The 27,705-nt window shown below is 38.5% G+C and overlaps 1 protein-coding gene across 1 annotated transcript in view; it reads left to right on the top strand.

Moving 5' to 3' along the window:
* si:dkey-215k6.1 (transmembrane protein 132D) overlaps nt 1–27,705 on the top strand; it is a 209,326-nt gene that overhangs the window by 138,854 nt on the left and 42,767 nt on the right. Inside the window, exon 6 of the mRNA XM_062417906.1 lies at nt 21,875–22,018. Within this exon, the coding sequence (XP_062273890.1) occupies nt 21,875–22,018 (144 nt within the window). The remainder of the gene's footprint in view (nt 1–21,874; nt 22,019–27,705) is intronic.

The raw sequence follows: 27,705 nt of genomic DNA on the forward strand, positions 1-27,705 counted from the left end.
TGCAGGAAACAAGAAACACCATGTGTAGTAATGAAGAAAATAATGAAATGATGAGAAACACATGAGCTATATGTCCTTGACTAAAAAGGCAGTATGACTTGATACAATGTGTTCTTTTAACAAAGATATATATGTACCATTTACCATTTTACTACCTAGTAGAAAATTAACTATTGTAATTTAATTTCACTCTTAAAGGCATATGATGCAGGATTTTCCCAAAAAAAAAAAAGATAGACTTATACAAAAATAATCCCTCTCAAACATTACTTTTGACCCACTAGTGTGTGGCAGTTTATATATGTGCAAAGATTCTGCCCTCTGCTAGGTATTTTCTTATTTTCTTACAATTTTGCTGTGTTGTGGGATGTGGGCATCAACCTCTGGGAAGTTGGTGTGTAGCTCCCAGCCTATAAGAGCTAGCAGGGTTTGAGGCTAGGATTCATAGTTTAGCAACCTGGTAACATTGCTATCTCCAACATTGTGAGAGAGGAGAAACTACAAACTGTAATTACATACTTTAGTTTATGGTTGGGGTAAAAATATATATATATGAAGCCCACTGAAATTGTGTTGAAAAAGATTTCTGTGCAAGAGAGATTTCCCAACAGTGGAAAAAGATAAACTGAGACCAATTTTACCTAAATTTGGCTTCTTTTACTTTGGCCTTTTCATGAACCAAATCAGAAAGAGAAAACAGCCTCCTTCATGCTCAGTTACATTTAATCCCACCCGGGAGCTGCTTAATCCAACCACAATGTCCTCATGGACCACCAAAGCAGCTGTACTAGAGCATTTTGGGGATATAGTGCTGTGATCAAGTTCACATCAGCAGCAGTCTAAAGGGAAGTGAGAGTCTTCCAAGCAGGGGTTAGCCTGAGGTTAAAACAGAAAACCCTTTTACGGCAAACATTGTCTAATATTTAGTCCAAATGCACCCTTAATGTAAGATGCAAACCCTCATGCAAAATGTATAATCTTGTACAATCTTGTGGGATAACAACAAATACATAATCTGAGATTAGAAGACAAAACCGGACAGGAAAAAGCAGAGTGAGAAAGATTAAAAGGAACATTCAGATGGTGAGATAGAAAGCAGATGTCATTTTATCCCTGCAATTAGCCCGCTGAAAGTCATTTTCATATGAAATAAGCCTAGTTAGCTAAGTACAAGCGACAGAGGTGTGTGAGAAACAGACAGAGTGATGAGGTGACATAGAGATGAGAATGAGAAGAGAGAAAAATTGGGCTAGTTCAAAATAGGCAGGATGAAGGGGGTGAGGAAAAAGAGGAAGTGAAGGGGAAAAGGGGGAGAGGTTAAATTGATATATGTAGGCAGGAAAGAGAATAGACAGAGAAGGGAGGGAGGGGTTTGACTAATTGATAGAAGTAAAAAGAGGAGACAAAGAGAGAGAGGATGAAGAAATAAAGAGAGAGCAAAGAAAGAGGAAGCACGAGAGGAAGGAAATTAGACAAGCTAAAATGGTAGAAGTGGTCGCAGAGGACAGAGGGAGTAAGGATACTAGAGAGAGAGGAAGATGGAAAGAAAAGAGGAGGGTCCAGTGGAGGTGCAGAACACCATATTGTAGTCCCTCAGAAGTCCTGGCTAGTGCAGAGGAAGAGAGAAAAGACTGAGAGACATAGGGAAAGAGAGACAGAGGAGGCGTTGAAGAGAGGAGACGAGAGAGCAGGGCAGTTCTAATGCAATTAGGGGTCTGGAAATTGAAAGTACAATTCTCTCTGGGATCTTTGCAAGTGTGTGTGTGTGTGTGTGTGTGTGTGTGTGTGTGTGTGTGTGTGTGTGTGTGTGTGTGTGTGTGTGTGTGTGTGTGTGTGTGTGTGTGTGTGTGTGTGTGTGTGTGTGTGTGTGTGTGTGTGTGTGGTTGACTGGGTTGTTAGCTCTCATATCTACCAAATGTCTTCATCCTTCCCTCCTCCTGTTCTATTTCTTCGTCTCGCCCGCTCTCAATTTGACTTCTCAAAATGACTCTCTCCTTTAACTGTTCCCTCCCTCTATTTAATTTGTCTTTCTTCATGTCCATCTCTCTTCTCTGCATTTGTGCGTTTCATTAATTTGTGAGGAGGGAAGCAAAATGTCAGCGGCTTTTTACATTTACATTTTGTATGTCAGGCATTTAGCTGATGCTCTTATCCATTTGGACCTGCCCTCAGTGCTACAGTACTACACATTTCATTTTTTAGATCACCAAAAACCCAAGCAGCCAAGCAATGAATGCAAACAGTCTTAATAAAAGAAGAAAAAAAAGACAATACTGTTAAATTCATTTTATGTAACCACAATTTATGGTGTGATCTCTTTTGTTCATGCCATTATATTTAAAATAGTTTTATTAGTACGAACACACACATAATGTCAAGCAAATGAAATTGGTAAGTTATATAACATATATATGTGAAATAGCTTTAAACTCAACTAAATTATCTTTTTAAACAGTTACACTTACTATGATCTCATTATAACTTCTATGTGAAAATTAGTTTTAATCATCATTTACATACATTTGTCTTTAATTACAGATGAGGGTTATTGAAATGTTTGTCTAAATGTAATTATCTTGACATGCTAACAGTTACAATAATTGCATTTGTGTTTTAGACAACACAATCAAGCATCTTAAGTTATTTGTTCAGTGCTACGTACTGTATGAACCTTGTGAACCTTGAGTTGCAGTTAATTGTCAATTACTGACAAATACACACACACTACACTTTCTCATAAATCATAATCATCGATCAAAAAGCAAAAATCGTTCTCACATACACACACAAATGCAGCTATACATTTATACATGGAATAGGCAAACAGTGTAGGCATTCACAAACACTTATTCCACTAATATTTTCCCTGATAATTGGTGTTTCAGGACAAGCTTAAAAACATGCCACACTCTCTGGCTAATTACCTGATCTAATTAGTGGTGTGCATAATTACCATTGGCAAATATGAACATTGACCCCAAGAAGAATTATCTTTTTGGCCCCATTACCACTTAAGGTGTGTAGGTGTTCTTGTGTGTGCAAACACTTGTGAGCGAGTGCACGTCCATAGTTTCAACCTTTGCTTTCCATGCTGGCAGCGGGACTGGAAAGAAGTAGGTTAGGCGTGTGCAAATTGACCCAGCAATAGGGTGACTCCCAGATACCCCTTTACGCTCGTTAGCATCTTGTTAGTGGCTGCAATTAGTGTTGTGACAAGACAGACAGGTGGGACAGCAAGGGGTGGTGTGACACTGGCTGCAAAGGTGACAAGGTTTAAGATAATCTTGACTTTCTAGAGAGAGAGCAAGAGAGAGCAGGAGAGAGTATAGCAAGAGCCAATGAAAATTGAAGAAGGCTGGTATGGGAAAAAGACTAATGTTAAAAAAAAAAAACTAAAAAAAACAAAACATCAATACTATTCCTTAATAACATTTTTTTTTTAATCAGAAATATGAACACAGGAAACCGGAAAGAGCAAGAAAAATCTGATTCTATCACTGGAAGGAAACAAAATGTTTGCAAAAGTATAAAAGACTATTTAATATGTTGATATATTTGCAGACAGGCTGTAGCTTTGATCTGCATATTCATCACTAATTGTTTGTTTTTGATGGTTGTTATCATGTCATTAAACTGCTTTAATCCATATTTTTTATATTAACAATAATCAAATGACTACAGGCTCCGTGACTCATCCCCAGACTCTGCAGTTCCCCTCAGCTTCACAGAGCTTTGTAGTGTCTTTCATTTCATTGTTTGATTTTTCCAGCTTGCAACTTTTTTACTGTTTTCATCACTGCTCTTATTAGCATTGCTTCCTTTTGCAGCAGGCAACCTTTTTCAAATAAAACATTCTGATAACCCAACTTTACACTACCTGCCTAGCAGCAAAAGGGAGGTAGACACAGTGAGCAACTAGCTGATGAGCATAGTGTAGCATTTCATGTTTGTGGTACAGTAAGTCACTATGAATGAGAATTATCTTGATGACTAACAAAAAGTGACGCATTTCATTAGACTTCATAGGCATTTGTACACCTTAAAGCGACTTTTACCTTTCTTGCCTTTCACACAGCACTTTGAAAAAACTTGAAAAGCAACAACCCCTCCTCCACTTCCTATGTCCCACCCCCGCACTCCAGAGGTTTCACAGAATATTATGAGAATGGAATAATGATTAGTTTCTATGCCTTCTGGATCTCTCTAACATTTTAGAGTGCCATTACCCTATTAATAGCATTTTAACCTAAACAAAAAAATGTGTAAAAATGTAACAAAGGTAAGGGTAGCTTTAACTGATGTTCATAGAGATGGCCATGTTTGGTTTAGCAGTATGGTCACTTTGTAACCATCATCCATGGTGTATTTAGAAGGCTGCTTGGCTATAAATAGTCTTTTTGAGCAACATCCAGCCTCATGTTCACACAGCTACACACATTCACACATGGGAGGTACCTGATACAATCGTATTGTCACACTGTTGTCCACCCACCAGCTGGGAGTTTGTTTCCTTGAAGTTAACAATTGGACATGTTTCATCACACAGTGTGTGGTTGAATTAGTCACACAGGGATCAACACTACCTTCAAAAACGCCCTCCCATCCATGCCTGCTTTCAGCTTTCATCAGTCTAATGCTCCTACGCATATTACGCTGTGCCTCGTTCATTCAATTATGCCTGATAAATGTGGTGGGCGTTAACCCCACTATGACCTATCAAGTAAAGTTTATATGTGTTGGCAGTCACAGTGAAGTCTGAGAATGTAATGTGTATTGACACTGAATACACATTACATAATAATATGAGAATTAATAAGCTGTAGACTTTATATTTGCAATGTGACAACACAGCTCACACATCTCTAGAGCAGTGGTTCTCAAACTTTTTCACATCAAGGTCCTCTGAACTGACACAAATTAGAACAAAAACCCCCATTTGATAAGACTTTGATCCGGGGTCCCGATCTGATTAATTGTTCACCTTTATCACAGAAAATGTGTGAAACCCATGACCAAAATAGTTATACCTTCTGTCATTGTGTTGCTTTTGGAATAAATTATAGTGAAAATAAATGAATCCTCTTTTTGCTGGGGACCCCCTAGAACCCCTGGGGGTCCTTAGACTCCACCTTGAGAGCCACTGCTATCATGATCACACTATTTTCAATGATGCTGCCTTTCATGAAGCAGGATATTTTCTTTGTTGATTGAAGGGTATTTGCTCCCATCATAATTACTATGGCTGCTAATGGGCTTTTGTCGCTTTAAAGTAAATATGTGTCACTTTGGGGCATTCCAAGCGACAACTACACACAACTTGAGGCTGTAGCCAATGCAGAAGTACCACTGAATGCTGGCTCCAATTCAGATCCAATCAAAAAGTGTGAACTTCTCTCTAGAATAACTAAGTCAATTTTTTTCAACAAGTCATTATGGTTTCAATTGCTAAAATCGAGCCCTCTAATAAGTGTGCTTGTGGTGTCTGTGTAGCAAGACATGTTTCCAGAGTGTGAAAGGCAGCACCAAGCACTCCCTATTTGGAAGGTCGTGGCTCCAAATGAAAAAGATGGCACTGACTATAAGCGGCAACTCTGGGCTTCAAATCAGCTCCAATGCAAACCAACGGGTGAAGTCACGCCTTGTTACGTCAATCTTTATGGGCACAACAGGGAGGATGGTCTCACATAAAGCTACAACAGGAAACCGTCTCTCACAAAAGTTTCTACAATATTTTTTACACATCTTACATTTTTATCTGTTTGCGTATTATGTCCAAGAGGTATAAGGCACATTACTGTTATGTTTTCACCCTTCCAACAAGTGATACACAAGTGAAAATTGTAAATTTTAAAGTAAAAATAAGTGATGATTTGTTTTCATTGCATACGTATCCCATACATATACCTGACTGATTAGCCCTTTACCCTATCTTATAGGGGTGAACATGTGATGAAAGCAAACAAACATTTTTTGTTTTTTTTAAATAGTGAAAAAACATTCAAACAATTGCACTCATAATCTGTTGATCCCATGGGGAGAAAGCATTTATTATAAAAGTCTTAAAATAACTCTAAGTGAAAGAGTGGAAATTTGGCTCACGCTCAGTTAGTGATGATTAGTGTGAAGTCTTATAGATCCTAAGACACATTACAGTGTTTGGCCAAATCCTGAAGTAATTACTCTGTCTAACAAATAGATTTGATGCTACAGTATCACACACACACACAGACACACACACACACACACACACACACACACACACACACACACACACACACACACACACACACACACACACACACACACACACACACACACACACACACACACACACACAACTGTGTTGCAGCCAAATAAATGAGCCGGCACTCCTCAGGCCTAATAGTCTGGCTGTAATTAACATTGTCATAGTGATAATAGCCATTTATCCCTGACATATCACACACACACACACACACACACACACACACACACACACACACACACACACACACACACACACACACACACACACACACACACATACACATACACACACACACACACACAGACACACACACACACACAGAGTCCAAAACCTCTATCTTGTCTAGGCAGTTCGCCCAGCTGTCACCTCCCTCATTTGTCTCTCTCCCTCCCACCTCTCTTTTTCTCCTCCTCCTCCTCCTCCTCCTCCTCTTCAGTATTTAGGCCCCATGATCTTTCTTTTCCTGTTTTCAGACCCCACACCTTCTCAGTTGTCACCCCCCTCCCTTTTCCCCTCCTTCCATTTACTTTATAATATCTTCACTCCATCCTCTCTTCCTTTCTTTCCATTATCCATAATTTCCTTTTCAAGATTCAAACCACATTTTTTTTCCATCAGCCTTTTCCTCACTCTGTCTGTGCCTGATTCTGTCTGATATTGTTTCTTTTTTTATAATACTATATTAGTGCTTCGATAGCGTGGAGTGAACAGCAACTTGTTTTTTTTATGGTTTTGTCTTTTTTTGCAAACTGTAAGAGAATGATCCACTCCAGTTCAAAAAGAAGCCTTTTGGATGATGGGGAAAATGTCTTGAAGAATCTAAGTGTATTTGCCCTTAACTTAGCCCTTCTGGATATACCATGACCTGGATGACTGACAATCTTCAAAGACAATAGAGAATGATGTTAATGCTAACACTGGTAGAATTGTGTGTGTCTAAAGTAGACAGTAAAACAGTAAGTGAGCAAAAAACGTTCAGCCTCTCAGTGTCCAGTTTGCAGTCTAGTCGTACAAAAAATGCCACATGCTAAATTTAACTTTAGCTAAGCTATTTCAAATCACTGCCTACCCTGGCTAACTATCCAGTTACCCCTGTTATACGTTTTTAAATATTTAGATTTAAAATAAAACATATTCAAATGAAATTATACATCTTACAGGACTCTTTAATGTCTGGCTTTCATTGTTTGGTTGCATATTAAAAGCAACTAATCTCTGATTTATCACAGTTACCATGGTGACAATTTGTTTTGAGTGTGTTGGGAGGGGTGTATAAAACGAGCAGCATCTGACACACAATACAATTTCACATGCTTTAATGTGCACACAATGTTTTTTTCTTCCTTTAGACATTCAAACACAACCACATACTGGTGGATACAACCATGCATACTCTGTCTGTGTTCGTAAACATAAGGATGATGTGATATTGATGATACAACAGTTGGTACATTAGAAAAGCCACTCTCTAATTATTTTAGTAAATATTATTGACTACTGCTGAATCGAAGTCAAAGTTCATTTACGTCAACAAGACTAAAAACAAGCTATTTCCAAGACTTTCTACAAGAAGATACAGAAAAGCAGATTAAAACCAACATGTGTGAAATAAAAATATTCATAGAAGGCAGAGGCTTCAAGTAAAACCTTAAAGGATTTCTTTTCGTTCAGTTTACCACAAAAACCTGAAGACAAAGCACAATATTTCAGACTGAGAAAATATACTATAATACTATATTATAATAGAGATACAGATCAATGGCAAAATATAATTTAATGATGCTACGGTTGACGGCCAAAGGTTGATGGATGAAAAATAACACTTTGAAGTTCAGCTTCTTCTCTGTTCTGACCTCTTAACTCTTTTGGACTCTTTACATTCTCTAAATCACTCGCCTGCGGCAAGTAGGCAAGCTTAATTTCCTGCTTAATTTTTGCACCAAGAATACTTGAGTTAGGAGAGATAATAATGAAGATCAAGATAACAAAATAATGTTTCTCAGTTTAACTTATTTGCCTCCTAATTGCTGCTCCTTTAGCTGTGTGTGGGAGTGGGGGTGTGCAGTAAATAGTGATGTCTTTCCTTGCACACTACAGTTGAATTTATGCAGCAAAATCCAAATTCTTTAAAGGGAATATGACTTTTCTTGAGGTCGACACAAAAAATCACGATTTAACAATGTAAAATTATCCATGTTTAAATTATTCTTCAAGAAACATCTTGCAGTCGTATAAATAACAACTGTCCACTCCAGAAAAACTGTGGCATTGATTAAGAAGAGTCATTCTGACACTGGAGAATGAAGTTTGTGTCTTCTCCCAGCAATCAATACTGTGCTTTAACCACAAAGGAAATCTTTCTTGAACCTTAACCAAATGGTTTTAGTTGCAAATAAGAAATCATCAGAAAGAGAAAGAGAAAGACATTCCTCTGGGCTTATTTAATTTCTGGGACAATTTTATTTCCATGCTTGTATTCTGTGTAGAGACTGACCATGATAATAACAATTCAAATTAAATTAAAATTGAATTATTCAAAACAAAAAACACCAAACAAAAAAAACCACTATCTAACACACTGTAATATCAAAAAAAAACATATTTTTAAAAATGTGTTTAAAAAAAATAAATAAATAAATAAAATAAAATTTGCCATTCACTGCACTGCAATATGGCGCTTTTCCACTATACAGTTCTAGCACTACTCGACTCGACTCGACTCGGCTCGACTTGACTCAGTTTTTTTTGCGTTTCCATTAGGGATAGTACCTGGTACCTGGTACTTTTTTAGTACCTGCTCTGCCAAGGTTCCAAGCGAGCCGAGCCGATACTAAATGTGACGTCAACAGACTGCCTGCCACTGATTGGTCAGAGAGTCATCATTGGAAGAGTCATGAGCCGTCCCACACAAGAATCAAACCTGGCATTTTTAAATACCGGCAACAGCGTTACAGCCATATGGCTCAACTTTTTACAAAAAGGCACATACAGCAGCAAGTATACCATCGCCTCCATGTCCTCCATTGTTTATGTGTTTATGTCGCGTATAAAACAGCCGTGCTATGATGACCCTGCCTACGTTGAATAGGTACTATAGTAATGGAAAAGGTAGTAGTCAAGCCGAGTAGTGCTAGAACTGTATAATGGAAAAGCGCCAATAGTGAATACTTGGGGTTGCTACAGTCACGATCTGTGGTAAGGCAGTTCAACTAAAATTTTAAATACTGTCCACAGCAACACCTAAAGGCACGAACACACATACACATACAGACACATACAGACATATACTCACATACACACATAGACACACACACATATACATACACACAGAGAAAGTGCCATACACTTGATATATTTAATGGGTCTGTGTACATTTTCACAGCTGAGACTTGATGATGCTTAGGAAAAATAATTTGTACAAATCTGACAACAGAAAAGATAATATTGGTTTATATAGTAAATAAAAGACTACATTTTTAGATAGTGGGAGTGAGTGGCTGCCCCAAGTGGAGGAGCTCAAGTATGTCAGGGTCTTGTTCACAAGTGAGGTTAAGATGGAGTGTGAGGTTGACAGGTGGATCAATGCAGCATCAGCAGTAATGTGGGCATTGTGCCAAACTGTAATGGTGAAGACAGAGCTGAGCCAGGTGGAAAAGCTCTCAATTCCCCAGTCAGTCTACATCCTAACCCTCACCTTTGTCCACAAGCTTTAGGTAGTGACTGGTAGAATGAGATTGTGGATGCAAGCGGCCAAGATGAGTTTCCTCCAGAGAGTCTCTAGGATCAGCCTTAGGAAGATGGTGAGGATCTCAGATATCCGGGGTGAGCTCAGCTAGAGCTGCTGCTCCTTCACATCGAAAGGAGCAAGCTGAGGTGGTTTGGGCACCTGGTTAAGATGCCTCCTAGACGCTTCCCTCTGGAGGTGTTCCAGGCATGTCCAACTGGTAGGAGACCTGGGGGCAGACCGAGAATACACTCGGAGGGACTACATATGTCTACTGGCCTGGGAAAGCATTGGGATCCCCCCTGGGGTGACAGATGCCTGGGTTTCCTTACTCAGTCTGATGCCACTGTGGCCAGGTCCCAGATAAGCACCTGAAAATGTATTTTCTTTTAGATAAAGCGAAGTAGCCAGAGACGTATCTGTATAGGAATACATTTTATACAAGTCAGACATATGTGTAGAAATACATCATAGTGTAGTGCTTCTTATGTGCTCTCATGTGCACTTTTAGTGTTAAAGTCACATTATGCTAAGTGTTTTTTGTCAGCCTTATTCATATGGTGCTGTTTTTGTCAAGTTATAGAGGGCTTTTTTTAGTTGTTTTTTTTCCAGGGACAGAATTGCTTGGAGTTTTACATTTTATTTTAGATTTTATTCTATTATCTACACCATTTACCATGTGCATATATCCGTGTATATATACAATCTGCATATGTTGCTGGATTGGAATAACAACTTTATAAAGTACATAAACCATGTCAGTGCAGCAAGATGACTTGAAAAATCTTCAATTAATGTGATAGCCCGGGCATAAAAACGGAATTGGAGCAGTAATATGCTGAACATCAGATTTGCACACATGCATACCTTCACTGACTTTATTGCTTAATCAATGCCATATATAATGCAATGAAGAACATACATGCATGCATGACTTGTAATTTCCTCTCAGATCTTTTGCTGTGACTTCTTAGTACATGGATAGATGCATGTTATAGTAGCTCTCTGTCAAATTCAAATTATCTTTATTGGCATGAATGTTACCACAACAATATTGCCAAAGCAGGGTGATTCAGTGAAACAAAATAGCATTAACATACCATTAAGATTGACATACATTAATTATATACAGTATGGGCCTGATTTACTAAGATCCCAAATAGTGGGTATTAAATTGTGTGCACGGTGCAATAGATTGCACGTTCCGTTTGCGTGCGTTTTGCGGGTGATCTACTAAGAATAATTGCGTAAATGAAAACAGGTGCAACGGGGTGGAGACAGCAGTATTTAAATGAGGGTTTTGCGTGTCTTTATGGAGAATTTGGACGAGCAGAAAGCCTGCAAGCGCAAAATGAAATGTGATCAGGTTCTAGTGGAAGAGGTTAACAAATGTATTGAGTTATAACAAAAACAAATATTACCAGAGAAACCGACATATGGGAGAGTATTTGTGACGAAGTCAATGCTGTTATTAAAACCAAAAATATTCCACTCCAAAAATATTAACACAGGTGGAAAAACTCTGTCCTGTGCGTATTCTGTCATTGTGCCTCCGTCTCCTCCTCTCCACAGTGACAAAAGTCATCTGTGCGCAGTGTGCAGCCGGTTAATACTTGCCCTTCAAAGGTATTATTTATAGACGCAGTTAGCGTCAGAAATATGATTGGTAAATCACAATGCGCGTGCTAAATAACATATTTGCATTTTTCTCCTCCCTGTATTTTGTGCACTGGGGTTGAAACGCCCCATATTACTTATTCATCATGGCAAACATACTAAATGGACAACGCGTACTATCTTGCACAGTTGAAAGACGCAAACCTCAGTGCGCTGCGTTAGTAGATCAGCTTGCACATTTTTTGCGGGTGATGTCAAGTTTGCACACGTTTCTACACACGCAAACCTTTAGTAAATCAGGCCCTATATGTATAGCCTACATTGTAGGAATAAGTGCTTCTCTGTCTCAGCCTCACCTGTCAAACAGTGACTTCATATTATGTATTCTTTTAGTTGCCATGCTTTTTTGTGTTGACCTTTTTCGATGGCCAGTTTGTGGTCACTTAGCCTCTACTTGGTCGGGATCTGTTTCTGCTTCTCTGACAGCTAAGCAATATTCTGCCAATTCATAAATCTCTTTTTAGGGCCAGATAACGTTCTTATCTACTTTGGCCTTTAGTCTCTGTTTTCCAATGTTTCTTTAAATTGTGTTATAATTCATTTTACTCTGATTAGTGTTTGGAAAGCAGTGTTGGTGTGAGACTGGTCAGAGTGTGTCTGAGAGGGGGCAGTTAGGCTCAGCACCAACTGACATAGGGGACTCTTTTCTGGGATCAGCTCTTGAGCTGGAGGGCTTTGGAATGAAGGGTGTCTAGGGGGCTGGATTTAATGTGAATAAAACATTTGAGTGCACTATCTCTCTCACATTCACCATGTGCTTTCTTTCTTGTCTTTACTCTCTTACCTTGCCTGAAATCTGAGACAGTTACAAGACATCATTTTTAGGTAAAAAGTAAGAATAAGGTGGGCAGGGGCAGAAATAGAAGCACAGGACAAAGGTCACTAACAAAGACCACGCCAAAAAAATTGTGGATTTGAAATGATTTAATGGATAATATGGAAGGAGGAGAGCTGGGATGGTGTAGGAGGGATGGATTGAAGGTGTGGAGGAAGGGATGAAGGGATGGGGGTGAGTGCTGCGGGATGAGGGTCGAGGGATGAGGTTCAAGGGATGAAGAGATAAGCGATGAAAGGATGAGGGAAAGAATCAGGGTTGAGGACGGATGAATGGAGCTCTACGTCGATGAAGCGATGTCAGTGGCAGCTTAGGTAATCTCAGGCAAACTCAGGCAATCAGTTTAGATTGAGCCCCCAGTGGTTCCTGTATTCAAACAATGGCAAAAAAGGATTGAATAAGGGTTTTTTGGGGGGTGAAAACTGAAATGGAGGGGTAAGGAATGGATGAGGTGTGCCTAAATACTCTACTATAAATACTATGTGGAGATATGGTGTGTAATAGAATGTATTGTATTGAACCTAGTTATAAAACTTAATTAAAATCAACCAAAGCAATAGATGAAGATAAACGATCCAAATAAAAGTAGACATCCATAGAAAAACACATTAAAAAGAGGAACCACTCACAGTATTGGATCCATATCTCTAAAATCTACTCGCCGTATCTTTCTTTGTGTTTCATAGACAGAGAACAGCTCTTACCCTCCCTCTCTCTCTTTATCATCACTGACTAATGTACTGTACATACACTCAACACTATTTAGTATTTCACTGCTTTACCCCTGGTCAAACACTCAATAAACCATCTCATTAGACTGCTCTCTATCAAACTACTCCTTCCGTATGGCTCCGCTCACGTCAAGACATAATGGAAGTTTCTAATTAATAATAAATCTGTCATCCTCTCTTTTACTTATAATTTCCCCAATCCCAAACTATTTTCTTGTCCTCTTTCTCTTTTCAGCCAATGCCAATATTGATACAAGTGTGACTCCAATGCTCTGAATTAACTAATGCAATGCTTCCTGTCCTGAAGGCATATATAAACACTTGAAACCAATGTAGAAGTACCTTCAAGTGCAATCCCACTGACGGCATATAGATGATGGCTCCAATTGACTCCCTTTCAAAAACTTCTCTCCAGAAATACTAAGTCAATATTTTCATTCATTATCGTCTCAATCACTAAATTGAGGCCCTGTAGTAAGTGTGTTAGTTGTCTTTTGGAAAGATTGCTCCATTAATTAAGACCTGAAGACTTCTAGCAGACTTCACTACACTGCTGTGTATGCTTTGATTGATAGTTTGCTCACCTTCTGCTCTCGCCAGCTCCGGTACTCACACTGAGTGGGACTATTGTCACAATATTTTGGAAAATTGAACAGGTTTAGCATAATTCAGCTTAAGTAGCTAACGTTGGGCCAAGTGTGCACTGCCTGTTGTTCTTAGTAAGCTAACGTTTTCTTTAGTGCAAGTTAGCAGGGTGTGTTTTCACTTCCTTATTTGGAAGGTCCTGGCTCCAAATGGAAGAGATGATGCTGATCAGCGAAGCAACTCTGGACTTTAAACTGGCTCCAGTGCAAACCATTAGGTGGCATCACACTTTGCTATATGGTCTACGGTTCGCACAGAAGAATGCAGCGAACGCTGATTACATAATGCCACACAAGGGCAAAGCCTGAATCTAATCGCCTGTCTGTTACTGGAGGGTATTTGTTAGCTTCCTGATTAAAAAAAGCCATTTACTCCATTAAACATTTGCCCAATTAGATAATTGGTTAGTTTGTCAATACATGAGGTGGTTTAAATGCATTCTTTAGGTAATTTGTTTGCATGGTTTCAACAGTGTGTGTATGTATGACTGTGTTTTTGTGTGGGGGTGTGTGTGACACAGATTGATTAATTGATTACACAGCATCCTCTACTTATGGAAACAATAGACACACATACATGCAGGATGTATGTGTGTGTATCGTGTGTGTTTTTACAAGTGTGTGTCTGTACTACAATGGTAAATTTGTCTACAAAGTTAATAGACAAAATGTTGTCAGTGCCCTTGGACTTATTCCAGCTCTTAAAAAACCTTTGAAATAAAATATATCCCTCCACCTCTATATATTGAGGACTATAGAGTATGAAAACATTTCACTTTTAATTTTTTTTTCCAATAAAGCCATTTAGATATTTTAATTCATTATGTAGAATAACAGAATGAGCAGACAATTGCTGCACCCAAGGCTACAGTGTTTGCATTATCAGACTTTGATGAAAAGGTTAAAAAAAGAGACTCCCTTTGCTCTCAGAGATGTATAAGTTCCAAACAATTTCACCGAAACAAGAAACTTGATGATTTAAGAAATTAAGTGTGCGTGTGAGTGTGCGTGTGCTTGTGCGTGTGCGTGTGCCAAAGAAAGAGAAAGTGAGAGACAGACAGAAAAAACGAGTGGTAGACTGACAGAAGGAAGGTGAGACAGAAAGAGAACAGCTTACATACTCTTATTGTAAGTCACACTTGGAATTGAATTTGTACAGAAGAGCAAAATGCGCCAGTTTTTTCACTGTGTCAACTCTTTTACAATGCTGTGTGTGTGTGTGTGTGTGTGTGTGTGTGTGTGTGTGTGTGTGTGTGTGTGTGTGTGTGTGCACGCGTGCATGTGAGCATGACAATGTGTGTGTGTGGTGGTCCTGTGATGGGTGGTCTTGCAGGGGACACATACACACATACATGCACTGATAAGCTTCATTTAAGAAAGAGACTTTATTTAACTCTGCAACATGCACACATAAACACATTTATCAGTACATGGCTGGTGCATGGTGTGCGCGCACACACACACATACACACACACACACACACACACACACACACACACACACACATGCACAGGCACGTTCACACTCATCCTTTCTATCTCTTCTTTCTTCCCACATCTCTGACTCATTCATACACACACACACAACCATGCACAGGTGTATGCAGGAGCCTCCAACACATTCATTCATACATACAAACACTTGACACAGAAGTCCTCACCACACACACGCAAACACACACACACACACACACACACACACACACACACACACACACACACACACACACACACACACACACACACACCTCCTCTGTGCTTATCTCTGTGCAGTATGGAGCAGCTTTTGAAGGCAGTAGGGAGCCAGTTGTTGACGAGCTACTTAATAATTCCCTTGGACAGGCATGAAATTCTTTCCTTTTCTCTCTCTGTCTCTCTTTCTGTCTCCATTGCTCTTGCTCTAATATTCCTCTTCCTGCTGTGTTTTTATCTGTTTTTTTTACTTTCTCAATTTTTCTGATTTTGTTCTGCTTTGTCTCTTTTTTTTCAATCTACTCCCTTCTCTTTGTCTCTGTGTCGCCCTTTTAGTTTCTTTCTTTTTCTTCTGCTCCCTGCCATTCATATTTGTATTCACTATTTAACTCACATTGTTATTAACATGAAGGTTAAAAAGGCACTTGGAATGATAGCCTGTGTTTTTAGCTTGTACTTTACACACATTCAACCAACATTAGGCCTATTTTTATGACACTGTTGTTGCCTTTCACAGGAACTACAGTAGTTACATAAACTGCTACTTATATTTTCTAATTACCAAATGAAGTTATGGTTTAGTTTTAGTTCTCTATCTATAGGCTCACTCTCAAACTCTGATATCCTCTACCTCTGTATTGCTCTGTCTCTCTCTGTCTTTGAAGAATCATTTATGATTAAACATCAATGTACTTGAATTCAGTTTTTCTTCTCTATTGGAGTTGTTTTTTACTTTAGCCAGTTAGTGTCTGACCTGTGTTCTAAAGGAGGGTCAGCGAGCCAGGTCAGCTAAGGCACATTGGATTGTGCGGGCCAAAAATGAACAACCAAATTTTTTCTTCTGAAATTTCTGAGTTTATTGAGGACCAGGTAATAGCCACAGCCTCACTCCAACATTAAAAAAAACCACCCTCGACTTCTTCCACCTACTCAGCTGTTTTATATTACAAATTAACTGCCATTGAAAAGGAGATATTATACCCTTGTTTTTTGGATATTCATTTAAATAATTTTTTATAATATTTACTTTGCAAATAATACACAAGTAAAATCAACATGGTCCATGATTGCATGTTATCAGCTCAATTTTAACCTTCAGCTCAATTTTTTGGAAGCTTAAGCTTACTTTATTTCCGCTCAGAACCATCACATCCTGTTAGCTTGCCCTGCTCTCTTGTGGCCTAAAGATGTACACCCAATAATCGAAAATATATCACTAAAACTTCCTGGCACTAACACTAACCCATTCAGATTGACTGCCTTTTTAATCCCGTGTCACTGTTTTGCCCTTAGGGGGCTATTAGTTAACCCACTTTTTCCAGCTCTTCCTATCAGCTGGTTATCCCCATTATCTGTCTGATTTTGTTAAACTAGTGCAGTGCCCTTTCAGAACGTGCCTGTTCAGAATGGGTTGATTACTTGGCCTCTGGCTGCTATTTCAACACATAGAATAATTAAGAAGAGTTTCTGTGAGGTTTGAATTAGTATATACACCAACAACATGAAAGAAACTAACATTATATTATACACAGATGATATAAAGAATGAGCACTCTAACACTAAATTAATGTTCTTTTCTCATTTTAAGTAGCTTGCATTTATGGAGCACTTTGGAATTAATTTGGTGTTATATTTCTGTTCACCTTAAGAATGTAATTTCATTATTTAATATATTTTAGATTTGTTTTTGAGATCTGCCAGCCCCTCAGATGTCAGGGTTTTTTTGGGTGACAGCAATACAAATATGGGATAATTGTTATGTAGAGTGGAGCAGGTAGTTCCAAATGCAGTAGACTGCAGGCAGAGAAAGGCTGAAGAATAACTTCTTCATTTTGGGCTCATGGAAGTAAAACAAAGCTGGCAGATCAGAGCAAAAGAGAACAAAGAGCCAACAAAACTGAACTGAAAACCAGGACTAAATGCAGACTGAACTAATGAAACAACAAGGAACACATGGCAAGACACAAGGGCAGGCTGGGAGCTGACTGGCCGGGGAAGATACAGGGAGCAGGACAGGGCTAATGAGACTGATGCAGGTCAGTGTGGAGCATAAGAATACAGAAGGTAAACCAAGAGCAAACAGAAAACCAAAAAACACAGAAAACACAACATAACCATGCACAAACCATCCCAGAACTCACATGAACCCAACTTAAATGAGTGTACAAGTCACAACAAGCACACAGCAAAATAAACCTCAGCAATATATTGCTGTGGACAAAAACATGAATAAATCAGTCCGTCAAGCAGAGTGGCATATTAAGGGTAACAGCATAAAAACTAAAAAAAAAAACTGCAGCCCTGAATAATATAACTACTGTTTCAGTTCACTTTAGCACTTAGTTCCTACGAGAGTCAATGTAGCAAGCAACAGTATCTCAAGTGGTCCTTAAACATAATCTGCACCCTCTCTTATCTGTCCTTCATCCTACTCTGTCCAGTCATAAACAGTCAGAAAAGCCTGAGGACTTCTGGTGGACTGGTGGAGGGACATAGAGCCACACTGGGACAGAACCAAAACTATGAGAAATAACCATAACTTGACATGCTGTATTTTTAATTTTTAAAGAAAAAGTGCCCACTTCCATTGTTGTTGTCATTTCTTTTGGCCTGCAGGTAGTGGAGATGTAAACATCATGTTATCTGTGGTGCTACTATGGCCTTCAAGAGAGTACTCCCCAGGGATATACACACACACACACACACACACACACACACACACACACACACACACACACACACACACACACACACACACACACACACACACACACACACACACACACACACACACATACATTTAAACATACACATACTTTATAGGCTTCATACAAACACAAACACATAGACAAATAGTCACACTTTATCTCTTCTCCTCTTTCTCTTCTTCCTCTTTTATTTTTATCCCTACATCTGCTCTCCTCCCTCAAGGCGGAAGAGGAATCTTTTTGATCATTCGTGGGGGAATTTCTCTTGACAACATATTGTCTTTATGCCCTTCTTCTTCTCCTGATCTCCCTTTTTCATCTTTTCCATGCTTTTAATCCTGTTTATCCCAACTTCTCCTCCTCTTTACCTGTTTCACCTTCAACCTACATAACTGTCTTCTTCTGTGTTATGTATTTACATATATGTACAGTATTTCCGATTTCAAGCACAATTGAGCAGAGCGTAAGAGGGAGAGAGGAAACGAAGAGACTAAGATAAAGAGTTTGTTTGTGTGTATTTATGTGTCTGTGTTTATATGTGTGTGTGTCTGTGTGCGTGTGTGAGGGATCTCATTAAGTAAAGGTCACACAGCAGTGCAGCGGAGAAGGATATAGCGTTAGGAAACTTCTCACTGGCCACTTCCGCTTAAACTTGTGTGTGTATGTGTGTGTGTGTGTAACAGAGAACTTATCTTGTTGGACATATTTGTGTCACTTGTTAGCGTGTACATTTCTGCAAGTGAGTATCTGTGGCCTGATGTGCTATTCATATACTTTTATTTGCATATTCCTGTTTGTGTTCTCGTGTATTTGTTCTTAATCTTCCGCCAGCTTGTGAGTATGTTTGTACATTTGCATATGTAGGTTTTTGTGTGCACGTCAAAGTGTCCTTGAGCAACGCAATCAACCCTAGATGTCTTGCAAAGCAGCTTCTGCTACAGGTGTGTAAATGAGGCAAATTTGTGATTTTGGGCTATATATAAAAGAATGGAAACATACACAAACTTGACTTTGTTACTTGACTGTCCATTTCTGTGGACATTCATCAACATTATGTTTTTTATTAATCCCAACTCTAACCTAACTGCCACAACTTAATTCCCAACCCCCTCCATTGAGTGGACAAAGTATGCTTGCTGTATGCAAATGTATGCATTTATTGTTGGAAATGAGTGAGCATGCTCAATGGGTGCATTGGGCTCATCCAGTGAATGTCTTTAGAGCAGGAGGTGACTGGAGGACACTAAGAAATGTTCATAGGATTGAACGGGACCCCACCTCCAAGGCCATATTCAGTTCTCTTTATTCATCCACGGTTTTGTTATTTAAAGGCATTTTCATCTGCAATAACTTAACACAGCAATCAGAAAACTGTAAAATAAAGCAGATGGTAAAAAAAAAAAATGGTCTCCAGCACAGACCCGAGTTGAGTCCCACAACACAGCTTGTTTGAGGGGGAGAAGCAGAGGAAAGGGGGTTTTCACTGGTTGGATGCAGTCGGAGAGATGTCACAGCAACTCGTTTGAAGGCAGGTCAGGAATACTTAAGCCTGACTCCTAGAGATAGTCCATCTAGGGTGTGATTTGGCTGCAACCCAGTTGGTGAAACTGGTAATGGAAGTGTAAATCAACACAGCATGATTTGACTTGGCGTGACCAAACGTGCCAATGGAAAACCCCTTTCTGATGGCAGCTTTGGGGTTGCTTGCTAGGCCAACATCAATACAATCTGTTCAAACCACACCCACACTGTCGAGATTAACTGAGTCTTGAGTGTTAAAGTGATGCCCAAGGATTTGTTTGATTGATTGTTTCAGATAAATACTATTTGAACAGGATAAGATTGAAGAAGTGAGGATCAGCCAAAATCTGCTCACTTAAACCCCCCTGTTTACTGCTACTTACCCCTTACCCCCCCCCCCCCCCCCCCCCCACCAGGTCCAAAACTTTTCAAAAACAGAACAAGAACACACATTTTGCAGTCAAGGGCTGCAGTGTTTTGAAATGAAAACATTTCAATACAAACAGTATCTGGAAACATACTGGGGTTAAAACAGTACAGTACAGTTATTCTTTATTTCTCCTTCATCATATCTGTTGACATCCTGTGTGCTGAGCTGAATTTCATTGTAGATTCAAATAGCAGAGAGGCACACAAACTTGCTAATTTAAATTGTAATTGTAAACTTCCCATCCAGGAACAGTGAGCCCAGGTAAATACCATGTAATCAGGTGTGTGTGTGTTGGCGGTGATAAATGCTCCCTTGGAAACTCAATGCCAAATAATCAAGATTGACACTTGCACACAGCGCTCTGAGGTGTGTGTGTGTGGGTGTGCTGGTTTGTTTGGGCTATTTTTGTCGGAAGGATCTAATCAAATGTAATCATGCTGATTACAATAATCTTGAGGTTTATAATCACCTTCCTTTTCTCTCTTTCTTTTAAAAACTCTCCCCTGGTCTCCCTTACTTGTTTATTCTTGTTTTTCTTTCTGAATTTTTGTCTATCATCAGTTATGTTTTCCCTCTCTTGCACTTTGGGAAGAAACATTATAAAGCCAACATAGCAGCATGTTGTCTGAAAATAGAGAAAGCAATGAGGGAAAATCTTTAAAACACATTTGGGTCAATGACGTGACTATGACATTTTCAGTCTAACTGCATTTTTTTCAGTTAGAAAAAGGTTTAAATTGATTAAAAAAAATACCATATATATGTAGTACCTTTCCTTTATATGAAATCACTTTAACTTTATTAGTAATTTTTCTGTTATTTAAAGTGACAAAACATCATGTGGTGCGACCAATAAAACCAATAACTGTATTAAATTCAGAGTAAAATATCACTTTTAATATAAATCACTGATACAGTAAGCTTAACTGAATTGTATTTTTAAATTGTTTCAATCATTTTTAAGCAATTTACAGGAAAAATAAGTCTTACATACATTTCAGAAGGCAACTGTGACATAATAGAACATAAATATGAGATTATTATTTACAAAAACTTAAAGGACATGCAAATAATTTGTTTCGAAACACTTAAATTCATTTATTTTAAGATAGATCACGGTCGCACCACATGACTTTTTTAAGGTCAGTTCTAATTCATCGAGATGGAAAAACACATAAAACACATAATTTACTATTTTTATATGTATTTATGTGTACTCAACCTTTGTTAATGTTTGAATTACTGCAATAGATATTCCCATATTTATTATTTTTTAAATAAATCCTTATACGTCATTGACCCATTTGTCAACAAAATAACACTACAAAAAATTAAGTAATATTTAAATTGAACTCAAAATAGTAATAAATTGTCATATGCCATGACCATCTCTTATTGAAAATATTAGATCGGAATACTTTTGCATATTTTAAGCCTATGCAACAATGGCAGTTTCAGGCCTAAAAAATGAAAAAGATATATCCCACTGCTATTCAGGGTTGCAAATAAGTTTACCCGGATTCAAGAATATTCTCCTTTTAAAAGACGCCTTTTTTGTCTTTCTCTCTCTCTCTCTCTCTCTCTCTCTCTCTCCTCTCTCTCTCTCTCTCTCTCTCTCTCTCTCTCTCTCTCTCTCTCTCTCTCTCTCTCTCTCTCTCTCTGTAGGATACAGAGGTGGTGAATACAGCCATTCTTACAGGTCGTCGCGTGGCAGTGCCCATCAAACTGGTTACCGTGGAAACTGATGGGCAGGTGAGGGAGGTTGACGATTGGGTCACCTGCAGCTCGACAGATGTGGATGTGGTCAAGGTAGGTGTGAGGAGCGCACACAGAAAGATACAGTACATTCATATATAGGAATTATACAATTATAAATCTAGATGAACATACACACTGCAAATGATCCACATCCATACACTACACTTTCAATATTCTTCAATGCAGTATATTGAAAATCATTTCAGTTGTAATGGAGATGCAAATTCTGAGTCAAACCATGTGTATGGAAAAAGGCCTAAGATTGTTTCAAATGTTGCTAAGTTCTGACTGGTACATGCACTATGGAGGAAGAAAAAGCCGTAATTGGCAAACCAAATAATATTTTGCTTAGTGACTAAACGTGTGCCAAAGTGAAAAATGTGCTCAGGCAATTCATAAAATGTTTTAAGTAACGGTCTGCCAGGTACATAAAATATGAGTAAATAAATAATTTTAAGAGCTCAAGAAACAAAGACAGTGCACAACATTTAAAGAACAAAGTAGAAACCACAATTATGTGATGTGGTAAACCGGCAGTATTTTCACATCAAAAAATCCATCTTGAATCATTATCATCATAATCCAGGAGGATTTGCATTGTTATTTAATTCACGTTGTGTAACAGTGTGCTGGCTTTTTATGAATCCTAGTTTCTGTTTTACTGAATGCCTAATAAATATCCTTGTAAAATATTTACAAGGCTTATTTTTTGTAATTTATTTTTGTAACCTGCATTGTTTACATTGGTATAACTTGCTAGCAGTGTTTTGCTACCGCCATCAGTGGAAAGGTGTGAAACCACTGGCAGGAATTGTGTCCCCTACATGATTGTGTGCATACATGTGCACTCTCTCTCATCAGAGCATTTCTCTACTTGTGTTAATTAACTCCACAGGGTACCTTTAACTCGCTATACAGCTTCATGTAGTGGCAGGTATGGCTTCCATTCCTACTTTCAATGACATAAATACTCAATATATGATTATGTATGCTCATTATACTGTTTACTTCAATTAAAGTACAACAGCAACAGGCTGTTGCAAAAATAACCACATCACCATGTGCGCAATTATGCATATCAAACTTGTCACTTATAAGTTTGTACAGTTTATGCAGTGAAAATCATCATCATCATAAGACAAATTAAACTTTTCTTGGTCACAGATTGACCATTACTTTTCTTAATGTAAGCAAGGTTAAGAAATCCTTGTGCACAAAATCCCAATTTCATTTTTCATTTTTGCATCTTTCTTTACTTTTCTTATTTAATCCTCTACAGACGTCAGAGTTAGCCAGTGTTGCCTTCCTCAAACTGGCAGGGATCCAGTGCGTCTCTTGATGACTCTTAAGCAGGATAGGTGCTGGGTGACACTTTGGTTTCAGTGTGGTGGAAGGACGTGTGTGTCAAGTGCTTAGCCGCTCTGCTGCACAAACTAACAGCAACAGAATTACTGTACCAATTAATAAAGCAGAAATACATTTAACAAATACTGATACAGTAGACTTAAGATTTATTCCTCGTGTGCTATGTTCTCTGTGCCCTCAGGGCCTAAAATGAAACACACCCTTGCTGTGACAGTTTCAATATGAAGCCAATTTCCTGGTACAAGCCAACAGGAGTGGTGCTGTTTAAGTACGATCAATAACAACACAGTGAAAATGGAAGGAACTTATTTAGATAGATGTAATGTTAGCACTGTGTGTGTGTGTGTGTGTGTGTGTGTGTGTGTGTGTGTGTGTGTGTGTGTGTGTGTGTGTGTGTGTGTGTGTGTGTGTGTGTGTGTGTGTGTGTGTGTGTGTGTGTGTGAGGGGAAATAAAGGAAAGTGTGCAAAGAGTGGAGGAAAGGCTCACTTGCTTGTGTGTGTGTGTATTTGAGTACTAGGTATTTGTCAATGTGTGTGTCTGTTTATTTGTGTGTGTGATACACTCTTTTTTTTTCTTCATTCATAAATTGAAGCATGTTCAACTCTTTGCATCAGTTATCTTCACAAAGATCAAAACCCCTGTCTTTCCATTGGCAGGAAAAAAAACATCTACTTCCCATTCAGTCTGAATGCACATTAAAGAACACTGTAATTTAGCTGCTGTAACCAGTGGCTGAAATCGAGTCAGTCTTTGTTTCACCCCAAACTAGGAGGCTCATAGTGCAGGGTCTCAAAATACAAAAAAAGAATTGTTAGAATTTCTCAAGCTTCTCATCAGCAAGGTCTGAAGTCTGTATTTCTGGCTGATTAAATATCTTCCTGAATTTCTAAATGTACTTCTTCTAAATTTTTGGTAACCATTCACTGGTAATAGCACAGACAGACTTAGGCAATTCGACTCCATACTGTCATTCTTACAGTACTTTAAAGTTGACATATTATGCACATTTCCAGTTCTATATGTTTAATCTGATGCTCAACTGGAATATCTTTGTATGATTTACAGTGTTATACAGCCCTTTATGCAGCCCCTCAGTTCAGCCTCTGTCTGAAACAGGCCGTTTTAGCTCCTGTTTCTTTAACACTAGAGTCATGGCAGTTTTTCAATTATATGTTACTGTGTTTTAATAGAATATTCAAGCCCCACAGTCTTTAACTTTCCCTAAAATAATTATGTTTTGCACTTCTTATGGCTAAAAATAGTGAAGATAGATCCAGGTTAAAAACCAAAGCAATAAACCACCACTGGGTAAATTGTACCTATACGAAATGAATTTGTTTCCACGGTTTATGTGTAAATATTCTTAAAGTTTTCAAACAGTCTTCTTGCTAGACATTCATTGGAGTACGTGATCTGACAAGTTCGTCAAGTCATAATTAAAGTTCAAGTATGTAACTCTGACACCAAGCGTTTAGAAATGGTACTGCAGCCCACGTTCAAAACACTGGAGAGAGCTGTCACTCCTCGCCCCCTCCTCCCAGAGCTGACATTCACACGGGTTGCCACTTGTTGGACGTGATCCTGCACGCGCGCGAGACGAGCACAACATACACAATGCGGAGTGAGGAAGCGACCCACAGTGTAAGTTGACCGGCTAATGTGTATGTTATTATTACTTTATTACTCATTGTTGAACGTAGCCGCTGTGGAACAATCAGAAAATAACGTGTTATTGATCTGATTCACCGGCTTCTTACTGTCACTGATTGTGATTGTCACGACGTATTTGAGAGTCATAACGAGGCTTTTTTGGTTTTGTAACATCAGACATTATCTTCAATGTTCCTAGCTGCAGCTCAGTGGCAACTGGTAACCTGAATGCTGAAACGCTACTGACTTCGTGATTGGTAGATAGGTGGTGTGTGGCGCATCAGGCCAAAACACAAAATGACAACATTACTTGTGGGCTGCCACTTAGCTTTTCAAATGTGAATATTCTGGCTGGACTACTACTGTCAGTGATATCAGTGTTTGAAATTAACATGATTCCTTAATGTCTGGTGACATATCAGGGCCATTTTATTATTACTTGGAATATATTTCTTACATACGGCTACTTTAAATTATAAAAAGAGCAAAGACGAATGACATGCAAAAAACCTTTGTCAAGTGCAGGAAAGCATGTCTTATACATGTCCCTTAAAGTGTGTTTGTAAGTAAAACCTTTTTATTTATTTTTTTGCCATGTTGCGGTTTAGTTTGTATTGGCATTTTAGCCTAATTTGCCCATTACCGTACGCTGTTTGTATGAATGGAATACCAAAAGAGAGATATATATATTTGTTAAAATGTCTAAATGAATAATTGATAAGGTGAAATTGTGCGGTTGATTTTTTTAAAGTTGATTTTGTTGCACCATTTAATCACCCATAAGTGCAGTCGTTGTTTATTGTTATTATTATGGCTCCTTATTGTCCATTTTGGGGTATTTAGGCTACTTTGGTCATTTAAATAACATGGGTTATCCCATTATGTGATGCATGTTGTTTTGTAGTAATATCATCAGTATGCAAATACTTTCCTCTAATACATACTTTCATTGTAATTTGTGACTGAATTATACTGATGACGATGCAAGCTTTTAGTGTTCTTAAAGACCAAAACACAGCTGATGATTAAACAAACTAATTTCATGACTTTAGACATTCTTGTGTGAAGACAATGGCAGAGTACATTTTTTAGATTTAGAAATGCAGTGGCCAGGCACAAGGGTAAATTTTACCCCTTGGCAGTTTTAGGTCTACAGCAATCCCGAACAGGTCTAGTGGAGCCCAGTCTGTTCTGATTGGCCAGCTCTACTTAACAGACATCCACTGGAAGATATGTCAATAAATGCATAAATAAAGCTATAGTAGTAGGATTTTGCTACTTTTTCTTGTTTTTTACTTAAAATGTAAACTTCTCAGATATATCCGAACATGTTCCAGCCAGAATCCGATTCAAAACATGAAACTGGACAACACAAACGACACGTGGAACAACAGATACTCTTACTATCTTTCATTCTCTTGCAGTCCTTCCTCACAGGCTTCATAAAAATCTTCCTCTTTTGGCAAACCAAAATTATTACAAGTCCCAAACTTATATTACAACCTAAAACTGTCCATTTACTGTGGACAGAACATGGTTAACAACCAATTAAGAAGAAAAGATGCAGTTTGGTTCCCATTATTTACTTCATGCTGTCACTTTCTTGTTGTTCGAGTTTGTGGTAAGTATAATTTGGTTATTTGATAATTAGATTTTTTTTTTTACAATTTAGAGATGCAGTGACTCTGGAATACTGTACTTTAGCACCAGAAAAGAGAATAAATTGAAGTCTGCATTTCTCAGCCACTCTTGGTGTAGCCCTAAAAAAAAGACACTTTTGATGTATCCAGTCTTAGAATACAGACAGTGACCACAGCAGCCCCTGAAATGGGACATGGTGCATTTATGTCTTTGAAGTCAAGCCTCAACAGAGCAAAATAATGTTATAGTAGTGACCACACCAAGATCACAAGATACTGAGTTTTTCAAATCCTTCCAGGCACTGGCAGTGATGAAAAGTTTTGAGTGGAGAGAGGAGATAAATGAATGAATCAAGAAAAGACCATTTCCTTCACGGTTGTTTTTAACTGTCACATTCCTCTTTTTACTGCAAGCTTGTTGAGCAACTGCTTCCTTCACTTTTAAGAGAAACTCATAAGAATGACGGATGAACTCTTAAGGAGATTTAAAAAAAAAAAAAAAAAAAAAAAAGTTTATCTGTTTTAGCTGTTACAACTTAGAAAAAAACGGGCTAAAAGGGATTTGTAGGAATAAGTGTGCAGAAGATTAGAGTTCTCATTTGGTTTCACATTGCATCCTATTAACCAACCTTTAGTTTAATTACTCATGCTGGATAAATGTTTTAGGGGGAATTGCACAGTGGTTCTCCCTGCCCTTCTAATGAACAAATGGCAGAACAGAACTCAAGATGAAATGACTGGCTTAACCTGTCAGTGCTAAAGCGCACTGCTGTAGATTTCACTGATACAGTTCTTGTTGTTCAGTTTAGCTCATTTATCCTTGACAACAACATAAGCAGCAGCGATGTACTACATAGATAATAACTTTCCTCCCTCCCTCCCTCCCTCTCATCTCATTCTCTGTCAGGGTAAACTATCTTGTTAAGGTCCCCTGAGATACTGTCACTTGTTATGTATGTATGTGTATGTGCTGCTATTGTTGACACAGCAGTATGTGTAGGTCGGTGGTGGCAAATCTAGTAGGGGACAGATAGGGGACAAGCACACACATACACACAAATTAGTACCATTATCCTGACCTC

This window comes from Scomber scombrus, chromosome 4, assembly GCF_963691925.1.
Source record: "Scomber scombrus chromosome 4, fScoSco1.1, whole genome shotgun sequence".
NCBI lineage: Eukaryota > Metazoa > Chordata > Actinopteri > Scombriformes > Scombridae > Scomber > Scomber scombrus.